Here is a 12,900-nt window from a genome sequence, read left to right as displayed (position 1 = left end):
TCCCTAAAAATACCTCACAATTGGTTTGAAATATCTCTTCCCGGTGAACTCGTTGTTAGGTTGACCTTTTATCAATACGGCTAAGTTGGCCGGTAAAAATAAAGAAAGGTCATTTATTATCTTTGGTTTGACCTATATATCAACCGAAAAGTAGATTTTATTATTCTTTGTCGGCTAAGTGTTGTGTTTGGTGCTTATTTCTCTTGTATTATGATTCTAATGCTTAAAACAGTCTTCATAAATAGGATGATAAAAGGATGACGTTCTTTCTTTTCTTCCAGTTTTTGGGTTGCTTACATAATATGTGAAAAAAATCAGTAAAAAGATCAACCAACCCACTGAGGAATATATAATAAAGAACGAGTCAATATCACAAAAGCATCATTAAAAGTTTGACAAAAGTACCAATTTAGCATCGTTCAAATTCACTTGGTTTGACATTAACAAAGATACAAAATTTCAAAATCATTTAAAATAAACCACTCATACATGTATATATAGATCGGACCCCTTCGTTGCTGGAGTTCCATAAACGCTTTATTCATTCATTTTCGTATACTCCTTACTGTTATAATAGTTCAATATTTCCCTAATTAGCAACTTATTTTCTTATTCAGCTAATTAAGGAATGTGGAGAATTATTATGATCTTTTATCTTCTAGCTCTGGTTGGAAGGGGAAACTCTGGGAGAACGCCGATATGGAGGAAGGATTTAAGACGACTACACGGTTTGCAAAACCAGCTTCAGCGAGGTCTGGTTCCTCCCTCACAACCCTCTCTATGCCATAATAGAGTAAACACTCTTTCTCATCAAGATGCTTACTCTTCCCAATCTTATGTTCTTTGTCCCTGATCATGCTTATTTCAACAATGATAACCCTTTTTTTCGTTCTCTATGCCAAAAATATTTCATAGTTGTATCCGTTGGCATATTGATATATATATATAAAACTTTTTGTTTGTTTGGTTGGCCACTTTGAATATTATATATCATTCTCTAGGAGATTTGATTCCTTGAAAGGATGAGATCTTTTTCCTAATTTCGGCAGCTGCATATGTGTGTATTGCTGTACTTAACAATGATACTTGTTGGCGACGAAAACAAAGAAGAAGAAAATAGTGTGGAAAATAGACGCGAAAAACAATTCAACAAGACAGTGGACGACTTAGATGACATTAGTCAAAGTAAATCATGATATTAATTTGGAATTTTAATGACTTCAATACCAAATCATACAAGAAAATGGCGTCTGCGTTTTATATTTATATAAAAAGTAGGTGTTTTTGTCAAAGAAAGAAGAAAATGTTCTAATTTTTTTCATTGATTGTAATAGCCTATATGTATGATAGAAATGCCCTAGATACTTTTTTTGACGTCGCCCGAGATATTTATCTCAACTTAAAGTATATTAATATATAACATAAATAGTAAATAATAGTTATATGTTTTCCCGTATGTTGAAGTATATATGCAATTTTTGAATGTTCAACTTGTGATGTAGATACAAAAGAAATTTTGTATCGTGAATGCATTTAGTGTACGTATATATAAGTCGTAATTAGTGTATTATCTTGGATTTCATCCCAAACGTAGTGAGAATTCACCTTTGTATACACTGTCCATTCATGGAATATCTGATTAACTGCAATATGTAAAGAAACTTTATATTCACAATGTAACTATGTAGGATTTTTCAGTCAACAAGTAGATGCTGACCCCCAGTCCATCTTAGTCATACATGCAGTAGAATAACCTAACATGACAACATAAAAAAAAACATGACAACATAACATGTGAGAGTTTGAGAGATATAGGACACAATGTCAACTCCAAATCACAAAAAATCGCGAATTATAAGTTGGAGTCTGCATTTGACATTGCATTTAACATAACTCGGAGATCCTTCAAGATACCAAACCATTCGAGTATAGCTGAATTCCAATGCTTTTACGTTAATGTTGCACAATTTGAGCCAGGATATGCACATCTTAGGAAAACAATGATCATGCATATATGTAAGGTAAACTGATCCTTTAAAAAAGTATCCTATAACCTTCGATATCATTAACAAAATCTCCCTCACTATAGCTAACTTATTATTCTTTTTTCATTGGTGTGTGTGTAGCTAACTACTCGCTTAGTTCCCAGCAACAACACCCACAACAATGTCAAGAAACATTTTCTCTCAAACAAATATATACCCTGAGGTGATTGAACTACTTAAATTCGAAGAAAATATTTCAACATACCTAAGCCTTTCAAATGGAAGCATTTACTAAGATATCATTTAACTTTTAAATAGCTTTAGGATCATTTAAATAAGAATGTATATGCAGTGCCCCAGTTGTTAATGTAAAAAATGAATAGTCTAAATTCTTATAGAATATAAAAATACCCTCTCAAAGTTTCAGTAAGCACAAAAATCCAGTAACAAGGTGCTTGACGTAATACATATGACGGATTCTTGAGTTTATAGTTTTTTCTAACCATTTGATGCACATCCTGAAGACAACTTCATATAAACTTTTTGTTGTAGATAAGTAGATCACCATGACATAAATGCATTATCAACATCCATCTAGTGAATTTTCCATTGTTTTACAGCTACAACTTTGAGAAATGTTCACACAATCGTCATTTTCACAACTGTAGTAAACGTTTTTTCATAACTGACACTTTCTTCTTTGTTTATTTTCATATGCAACTAATCTTAGTTTATACTCCCTCTATTTTTTTATATAAGTCGTTTTAGAAAAACTTTTATGTTTTAGAAAAACTTTTATGTTCCAAATTATATGATTTTTTCGGTTTTTTTATGTAAAATTTATTAACACTTAATGTTATATGACCAATAATAATATACCTTCTATTTTATTATTGGTTGATTTGTGGTTAGGTAAATAATTAATGATGTTTTTGTTTAGAAAATATAAAAAATTAATGATTCCTTAATGTATGTGCATAATTCTAAAACGACTTATATTAAAAAAACGGAGGGAGTATTGTTCAACCTGAACACCATTCGATTTATTTATGATTGTAAAAATTCGGTGACACTAAATTGGCTTCTTACCGGTGGAAGATCCATAATGAATCAAGTCTCATTCTTTTCAAGAGCATCGTCTTCACATGACATCGTATTTTTCCATTTTATCTTTAATTGCTCAGATTAAAAGTCACATAAATGCGATTGTGACTACTTCTAGAAAAGCGTTATGAACATGTAACTGGAGATAGAATAGAAGACCATACCTTGAGTCGATGATGATGTATTAGGTTGAGCCAGAGAGTAGTGAAGGCTGTATAAAAACCCGAGTTGTATATAACATATAATCATTTGGTCGGGTTGATTTGATTTTCATACAGTGAACCTTTCCCAAATTTGTATTTTACACAACTGACATGTACTCTCAATAATCCTATCATATGTAAACTTCCTTGATTTTCTCAATTTGACCACGCTTCGTACTACTTAGAAGAAATATTTCCAAAATGTGTATAAAATCTTCATCATATATACTAGAGTGTTGTCACAACGAGTCAAAGGAGTTGCATGTAAATGACTTACACGAAGGATGAGCATGTGCCATGTGGTCAAGGGAATATTTAGAAATTTTTAATAAACAAGAGTGGGATATGAAAATAAGATGAGACTAAGAGACTTATGGATCAGTAATAAATAAGCGGCAAAAATTATCATATGTGAATAAGAAATGTGAAGTTTGAGGACTCGCCTTAACAGACCGAAGTCCCAAAATCCGCTTTTATACTTCCACTCCATTCAGGAGGGAGATTAGTGCCCTATACAATATATATAAACAAGAAGGGAGATAAGCAATTTCTTTGCCTTAGGCCCCTCCTCGGTTATATGCGCCCTCTTGGTTCTCTATATACAATAACTTGGCAGGTAACTAATGTGACACAGCACATACGAAGATTAGCTCATCTCTCCGTGAAACCTATCTTTAACATCAGTGCTTCGATTAAACTTGATTCCACTATGTCGTAGGCTTTGCTCAGGTCTATTTTGATAGTCATAAATTATTCCATACATATTGGGTTAGTGCTGAGAGCATGAAACTTTTCTTGCCTTTGTATAATATAAACCTTCGTATAATATTATATGTGACTAAACATCTTGCCACAAAGGCAGATTGTGTCTTCGAGATTAAGCTCAGGGTAACTCTTTTGAATCTCTTGCATAGTAGTTGCTCAGGCCCGGTCACTGCGACCCGTTTTATGAGGAGGCATTCCTTCTATCAAAGTTACGCAAATATAATCGAGATATTTACTCCAGAAGACACAATTCAAGTTTCCAATTACCTAAAAAGACACTTTGAGCTCTGTGAACACTTCTTCTTAGTGAATTGTCTTATCTATCCCTCAACTATGTGAACTCTCTCTTTTCTTTGAATCATTAACTAGATGGAACCTTTTAACTAGAACCACTTTAATATTTTTAAAACAATAAAGCTAATTCCTTTTTTTTCTTTATTAAAAACGTCTTTACCTATTCCCTTCCTAAATTCCTAGATCTTGTAACATCTCAGAAAACAAATCATAATCCTCTTTCTCTCTGTCTCAGATTTCTCGATCCAGAAATTGTAGTGTCCGTAATCACGCCGCTTTGCTTCGGTTTCAATCTCCGACATGGAATGTTTGTTTCTCGTTTCACAAGCAATAACATAATTATAGTTTGTCCTAGCGGCTTAAAAACAAAACTCACTGTTTCTTGATGAATCTTTGTTTCATTGCAGAGAACAGAGAAATAAATTATGTTTTTTAGTAGGTGTAGTTCATGCGGTGTTCAAAAAAAAAGTAGGTGTAGTTCATGCATTCTTGACAATCATCTTGCTCAGATTTTTTTTAATGCTGATTTATTATGATATTATAATTATGATATGAAAAATATTACATAGACGATTCGACAACCGATAACTACTCAGATTTTCTACGTAGGTTTTATTATTTTAGATAACACTATAATTTTGGGTAATAAATAAGATGGAGGAAGAAGAGATATTAAAAGACAATAAACACCGTCTTCCCATGAGGCTCTTCGCAACTGATAGATTCTCGAGGCTCAGTCCCGTGGAAACGATGGCGGTGGTGGTGGTGGTTGTGGAGGCGATGGTGGAAGACGTGAGTATGGATACAATGGTGGTGGTTGGTGGAGGTGGCTGCCGAATCTTCATCCACAAAACCTTGAACATGAGACCTCATCCATAAGATCTTCATCCACAAAACCTTGAACATAAGACATCACAAACCTCATTCACACAATCTCATCCATGGAACTCTGTTAAAAAACCTTTAGTTACAATTTTTTGGTCCATTTGAAATTAGTTATTGTCTTTTTGATGGTAAATTTACTATATATGAAAGAAAAGTTTGATCATCTTTTTATGAAAATGATGAACTTATAATCCACTAAAACCATCCACAAGACTTCGTCCACGAAATCTAGTCTACAAAACTCTTGTAAGATTAAAAATCTCGTCCACAAAGCTTCGTCCACACGTTCACATATCTTCCATCCACGACTGCACCATCCAACATAAAACCCATTAGCTGTATCCAAAATACCTTTACATTTATTACAACTGAACCGTAATATAGTTACAAAGAAAGAAACAAGACTTCTAAAAAGTTAACACTCTCTTTACAATAACCAAGGGTAGTTCTGGGCAATAAAAGACAGCTGACGGGATAAAGTGGAAGGAATGTGTGCCAAACTCACATTGTGTCTTCCGCCGAGAAACAAACACACAATGTGTCTCTTTGTGTAACTGTCTCAATATAATCTTGTAACTCATATTGCATAAGATAATATGTCTAGATTTGATCATCTCTCTAGGCTTATCCTTTTTAGAGATAAGAAAAATATATATTCATTTTGTTTAGTCGGAGATCAAAGCTTCTAAGTGGTAAAAAAATTTCTCACTAATTTTATAAGTCTTGGTGCATTTCACGCTTGAATCTTTGGTACAACCTACTCGTCATACCATCTGGTCCATGTGTTTCATCCTGGTTGATGTCGAATAAAGCTTTTGAATCTCATGTTCTGATGATTTTGCTAAAAGTATCCATTCGACTATACTTTTTTGATTATAGAAAATAGTTTTTTTCTCTAAAAGTTAAAATCAATTGTCTTCTCCAATCTTCCTACTAGTCAATACACATGTTCATCATCCTGGACAAAATCAATTTTGGTTTTCAATTCCTCAATGAATATAACAAAATTCCTTGGTGTGTTATTTTATCAACTGCCAATATTACTTTGATAAGTATAAGCTAACTTTTTGATGAAAATTCTCAAATAGAGTTTCATCAAAAAATATCCTCCCCAAGATAATTTTACCCTAATGTTGTTACAGCCCGTCATAAAAACATAATTTTGAAAATTTGAAAAAATAATTTGATATGTGGTCCAGTGGTGATTAACTTGATGGTGAAGCCCAATACAGTGAAGCCATTTGGGTTCGAGTCCGGGCCACTAGAAAATTAAAAATTTGGCAACGCTAAAGATAGAAGACCGACACGTGGGCCGAAAATGTAGGCTGGTAACACGTGAGCCGAAAACGTAAACTGCTAACACGTGGTTAGCATGCATCCAGTTCAGTAGGGGCCAAGATACTGCTGTATAATTAAAAAAAAAAAAAAATCTGAAAATGATATATTGGATTAGATTTGGTGTGACTTTTTTTTGTCACTGAAGATTTGGTGTGACTAAATTCCGATTCTATGCCATTTTTTGTAGATTATTTCTCTTTTTCTTGGTCAAATTGTAGATTATTTCTTTTTAAAAAGATTTTAACATCTGGCAACGTTTGAAGTTCAAATAAATTAAAAAACCGCCACTACACTTCTCGTGTCCCTCTAAATTCGCCCAATATACACTCTCCACATGTATATATATCTCTTCGTCAAGACTTAGATTCTCGCAACACAACACTTCTTCTCTCTCTCTCTCTTCCTATCCAATCCTCGAGATGGCGTCCAACGGCGAAGGAGCATGCATGCAATGCAAGAAGATTCCTCCTACCGAGGAATCTCTCACGTGCCGCACCTGCGGAACTCCATGGCACGTGCTCTGCCTTTCATCCCCTCCTGACTCCCTTGCTTCCACTCTACAGTGGGAGTGCCCTGATTGCTCCGGAGATTTCGATCCTGTCCCCCAACCCGGTGAAGGATCAGATCTCGTGGCGGCCATTCGCGCGATCGAGTCCGACGTGACTCTGACGGACGAGGAGAAGGCTAAGAAGAGGCAGCAGCTTCTGAGCGGTAAAGCCGTCGTGGAGGATGATGATGAGGAAGAAGAAGAGAAGAAGAAGAGCTCCTCTATGGGTCTTGATGCTGATATCTTGGCCGCTCTTGGTGATAACTTGAAATGCCCTTTCTGTCTTCAGTTGCTTGAAAGGCCCGTGACGGTATGATCTTGCTCTGATGTCAGAATATATATTTGTCTCTTGTGCATGTTAATGTAGTGTTAGACTTGTGAATGATCTCTCTCTCTCTCTCTCTCTCGATGCTGATATTAGAAGATTGATTTTCCCTCTTATGCATGTTAAATTTTTGGAATACCTAGAATCTAATTTAGGGTTTGTTTTTACTGCAAACAAACAAATTTCATTGATAAATATTTGAGAATACAAAGTCAATTTAATTTAGGGGTTTCCCCTTAAATGCTGAAACTTTATTTGATAGGATTGTTGTCACTTGATTATATCATAGATTCTGTGTTTATTACTAGATTGATTTGCCTCTTATGCTGCCATTTCAACTATTTCTTGTTAATAATTGTTTGTGTACACTTATGTTGAAGATTGGTACATTGATTTGCCTCTTGTGCTTGATAATTTAGTGAAAGAATCTACTGTTAGCCTGGTGAATATGTTTGAGTCTCGAATTTATTTTAGTGTTTGAAACATATTTAATTATACGTTTGCAAGGTCATTAGTGATAAACTAGGTCAATAAGTGAGTGTTCACATAAATTTAAATATTATGAAATTTCTATTTCAACCACTACACTGTTAATAATTGTTTGTTGATGGTAAATCTATACTTGTTTCTTTTATTTTGTCACTATAAAGTTCTCTTCATTCAATATACCATTAAGTATTTGCTCGTGTATGTGTAATTATTTTTTCAGACGCCATGCGGGCACAATTTCTGTTTGAAATGCTTCGTGAAGTGGACTGGTCAAGGGAAGCGAGAGTGCATAAAATGCCGCTTTGTAATTCCTAACGATGTGGCAGCGAATCCTCGTATCAACTCTTCCCTTGTTACTGCTATCCGTCTGGCCAAAGTTTCGAGAATTTCTGCTGCCGCTGCTGCTGCGAGTACTTCAAACGTTTACCATTATGTCAGCAATGAAAACCGACCAGATCAAGCATTTACGACTGAGCGCGCCATTTTATCCGGCATAGCAAATGCTGCAAGTGGCAAGATATATGTTACAGTACCAGGTGATCATTTCGGTCCTATTCCGGCCGAAAATGACCCTGTCAGAAACCAAGGTGTCTTAGTTGGTGAATCCTGGAAGAATAGGTTGGCTTGTAAGCAGTGGCGTGCTCACATCCCCCATGTTGCTGGGATTGCTGGACAATCGAAACATGGAGCTCAGTCCGTGGCACTCTCTGGTGGTTATGATGACGACGAGGATCATGGAGAATGGTTCCTCTACACAGGAAGGTATCCATTACTCTTTGGTTTTGGTACATTTGATTAGTCGTCCTAGTTTATTGGTAGCTGACTTGCTTCATTGTCTCGGTTATGTCTTGAATATGTGGGAATGTGTCACAGTGGAGGAAGAGACCTCAGCGGCAACAAAAGGACTAACAGACAACAGTCTTTTGATCAGAAATTTACAAATGGAAATGAAGCTTTAAGACTTAGTTGCAGAATGGGTTATCCTGTTCGCGTTGTCAGGTTAGCTGTTATTAGAGTATTATTCCATTACCTCAACACTTTTCTCACACACTCATTTTTTTCACTTGATAAACTCTTGACTAGAACTTTTTTAATTTTCATAACCAGGACTTACAAAGAAATAATTGCTGCATATGCCCCTGAGGAAGGAGTGAGATATGATGGTGTTTACAGGGTTGAGAAGTGCTGGCGTAAAGTTGGAGTGCAGGTATGCATACAGCTTAACAACCACCTGTTCCGTCTGAGGTTTTGATTATTTTTCTTGATCTATTCTTCTGTTTTGCATAGGGAGAATTTAAGGTCTGTCGCTACCTTTTCGTTAGATGTGATAACGCGCCAGCTCCATGGACCAGGTTTGATATACTTCTTGGAAGCGCCTTCTTTTATCTTTTTTTTGTTTGGGACTAACGCTATGTGTTAAACTGCAGTGACGAACATGGAGATCGTCCAAGACCTTTGCCTGACGTTCTAGAGCTTGAGGAAGCAATAGACCTGTTTGAGAGAATTGACACTCCATCATGGGATTTTGATGTAAGTTCAATTTTAGCATTCGGAGTGTGTGATTACTGATCAGATATCAATTTTTTTTTACCTTATTTGTAATCTCTTCCATGTACCTGTGGATACGCTTACTTGATCAGGAAGCTGAAGGTTGTTGGAAATGGATGAAGCCTCCTCCTGCTAGCAAACAGCCTGTTCATGTTTTGGATCCTGAGGAGAGGAAGTTAATGAAGAAAGCCATGAAGGTGGCTCGCGCAAGTACCTTGAGAGAACAACTTCTAAAAGGTTCAAATCTCCAACTCTCTGCTTCTTCTGATGCTAACTAATTATTAATTTCTGTTGTCGTTTGTGTATCTAAAACCGTTGTTGGGTGTCTGTTGTTGATACAGGATTTAATTGCCAAATATGTCTGCAAGTGATGAACTTTCCGGTGACAACGCCTTGTGCACATAGCTTCTGCAAGGGGTGTTTAGAAGGTAAATTTGTTGGGAAGACTCGGATGATGGAAAGGAGCAGAGGTGGACGCACTCTTCGTGCAATGAAAAACATAATGAAATGCCCTTGTTGCCCCTCTGACATTTCTGACTTTCTCCAGAACGTTCAGGTAAACATCATCATCTTTTCTTCTTGCATTGGCCTTAAACCATACGCTATATTTACCACTATGAGCATAGAAATTGAGAAATAGTTCGTCTGGTGAAATTTTGGCATAACGTTATTGTGCGCAAACAGGTCAACAGAGAAGTTATGGATGTGATAGAGCAGCTGAAGAAACAGGAAGAAGGTGAAGCCTCAAGTGTAGATGAGAAGGAAGTAAACGCTGTGACAGAGTCTGAAGAAAACTCGGAGATCACGGACGCTGAAGATGTTGAACAACCGAGGAAAAGGGCTAAACTGGACTCTGAAGCAGTTGTTTCTGCGACTTAAAGGACATCGAGGAAAACTCTATCTATCTATCTTTATTTATTTTTGTTCGTTTCTATCGAATCATCATAAACTATTTTTAAAAGCCAAGAAAAACCCTATTATCTAATTGGCTGTTACATTTGTAGAGCTTACCTTTGATCGGTAAGTAAGTTCTTTATTAAACCTTTGATTGTTTTAACATATTATACATTTCGACTGTGTTTCTAAAATTCATTACTACTTTGGTTGGCACTTTTAGATAGCTGTTTCATAATAAACACTATATTAAGTACATTTCTTTTCCTTGTCAAACAATAAATATCAAAGATTATGAGCAACATTTTATCCAACTTTTATTTAAAAGAGGCAAAGAAAACCTTACAATGATAAAATATGTCTATTTAACTAAATTTAAATATAAGAGCAAGTAAAAGTCTCCCGCTGTGCTTCGTTTATCGGCAAATCTATTTATTAGTTTACAACACATTGTAAGATGATGCGTTTTCCACTGTCCTTCGTTTTTATACATTGGTTTACAACACCTTGTGGTGTTAAAAAAAAAGGTTTACAACACTTTGTTAGATAATACATTGAGATAGTGATCCAATCGCCAATTTTATTGCTTTTCATGTCGAAATAAACAGAGAATTAAAGTACTATTGTGGCTTAGTCTTTGTACATCTACTCTCTGTATAAGCCTTAATGTTTGTTCACAATATTTTTACTGTGCATTTGTACTTCATGCTTCTTGCCATTTGCTTAGCATTTAGCCTTTAACGTTTTATGCAAAAATATGCACATTTCATATGGTAGCTTTCTGCATAGATTTTGACACAGTCTTAATGCAGGAGTTTAGTATTTTTGACGGCATGCACATGCTTACGCGGACCTATTACTGCTATTGTCGTATATCTTTTACATCGTTTTTGTGGATGTCTCACTTATTTGCACGGAGGTGTGAGCATTCAACTCTAGAATTTGTCTGTGTGCATTTGGTTATCACCTAAATATGTAGCCACGCTGGCGCTTTTTGCCTGATATATCCATTGTGTTTGGGTAACGATTAGTTGAGTCATTGAATACCTCGAATTATTATGCTCTCATTTGTCTGGCAAAGGTATGTCTGGTTATTAAAGCCTTAGACCATCCGCAATGGTGAGACTCATTGGAGTCCTTACCATAAGGGCATTTTGGATTAATCTTGGATTTTTTGGATTAAAAAAAAAAAAAGATGACCATTCACGGGCCACCACGTAGTCAATGGAACCCGTGAACAGTGTAAGGATCAATCTTTATCAAAGGATTTTAAAATTTTTTTTTTGCACAAACTTTAAAAAAATGGGTTTCACACCCTCTAAGGATTTACTTAAGAATTCCCATCGTGGATGCTCTTGCAGTACCTAATTCTGCTCTTTTACGTTGTTGTAGATATCCACGTGGAGTTTCCATTTCCTCCTTGGTTGTTATATGAGTGGATGTTAACATCTTGCTCCACACGACAATTGGATGAGCTTAGAAGTAGAGGCGTAGTTTCATGGATGATACGACTAGAGCTAGAGTTAGCATTTAAAGATAATTATATAATATAGTTATAGTTAAAATAAAATTATTTTTAGGTAAAATTTGTAGTTTTTAAAATAACACATTATAAGTATTAATAATAAAATATACTTAAAATATTCTATTTTGAGAGAAAATGAAAGAAACCATTGGAGAAAATTATAAACTAATTTTGAGGAGAAAAATGATGAAACCATCGAAAATGTTTTTTTTTGGTATAACATCAAATAGGGGTGGGCGTTTGGCTACTTATTCGGGTTCGGTTCGGATCTAATCGGGTTTCAGATTTTCGGGTTTAAAGATTTTAACCTCATTCGGGTATTTCTAAATTTCGGTTTGGATTCGGTTCGGATAACCCATTTAAATTATTTTAAAAAATTTAATATTCATTATATGCTTAAAATTTCTCAAAATCTATAAAACAAAATAATATATTATATATAAATTTGTATAATATATGTCAAAATACCTAAAATTAACATATAAATTGGTTTGATTTGAATATTTGAATAGAAAATCAATAGATATTTCAAGCATTTTGATGTTTTGAATATATTAGCTATTTTAGACATTTACTTTTGACTATTTATGTATATTTTCAGGTATTTTAGAAAAATTAAAAATATATTATATATTTTGGATGTTTTTAATATATATTAAATCTAAAAATAAGTAATATATTTAGGTATATAAATCTATTTCGGTTACATTCGGGTACCCGAGATACTTCGGTTCGTGCGGGTTCGCTTTCGGTTCTTTAGAGACCAAAATTTTGAACCCGTTCGGATATTTAATCAATTTCGGTTCGAGTTTGAAATTACTTTTTGGATCGGCTTCGGTTCGGTTCTTCGGATCCAGGTTTTTTGCCCAGCCCTAACATCAAAGATGTTTTTAAATGGTTTGAGACGTCTACGATGTAAATTAAAATATATATGTAAGATAATTACAAACTACAGAATATAGAAAATTATTTTCTATTTTAAACAAACTATGTTAACT

General features: G+C 34.9%; 1 protein-coding gene across 1 annotated transcript; it reads left to right on the top strand.

The window, feature by feature from the left end:
* Positions 1-6,900: 6,900 nt before the first annotated feature.
* Positions 6,901-10,374, top strand: LOC106310243 (E3 ubiquitin-protein ligase ORTHRUS 2-like). Its single transcript, XM_013747480.1, has 9 exons — positions 6,901-7,431; positions 8,156-8,697; positions 8,809-8,934; positions 9,043-9,142; positions 9,223-9,287; positions 9,363-9,465; positions 9,576-9,720; positions 9,825-10,039; positions 10,168-10,374. Exons 1-9 carry the CDS (start codon positions 6,994-6,996, stop codon positions 10,360-10,362), a joined length of 1,929 nt encoding a protein of 642 aa, XP_013602934.1. The 5' UTR covers positions 6,901-6,993; the 3' UTR covers positions 10,363-10,374.
* The last annotated feature ends 2,526 nt before the right edge of the window (positions 10,375-12,900 follow it).

This window comes from Brassica oleracea, chromosome C8 (genome assembly GCF_000695525.1).
Source record: "Brassica oleracea var. oleracea cultivar TO1000 chromosome C8, BOL, whole genome shotgun sequence".
Classification (NCBI taxonomy): domain Eukaryota; kingdom Viridiplantae; phylum Streptophyta; class Magnoliopsida; order Brassicales; family Brassicaceae; genus Brassica; species Brassica oleracea.
The sequence above is the reverse complement of the archived record's forward strand: the minus strand, read 5'-3'. Positions and strand labels throughout refer to the sequence as shown.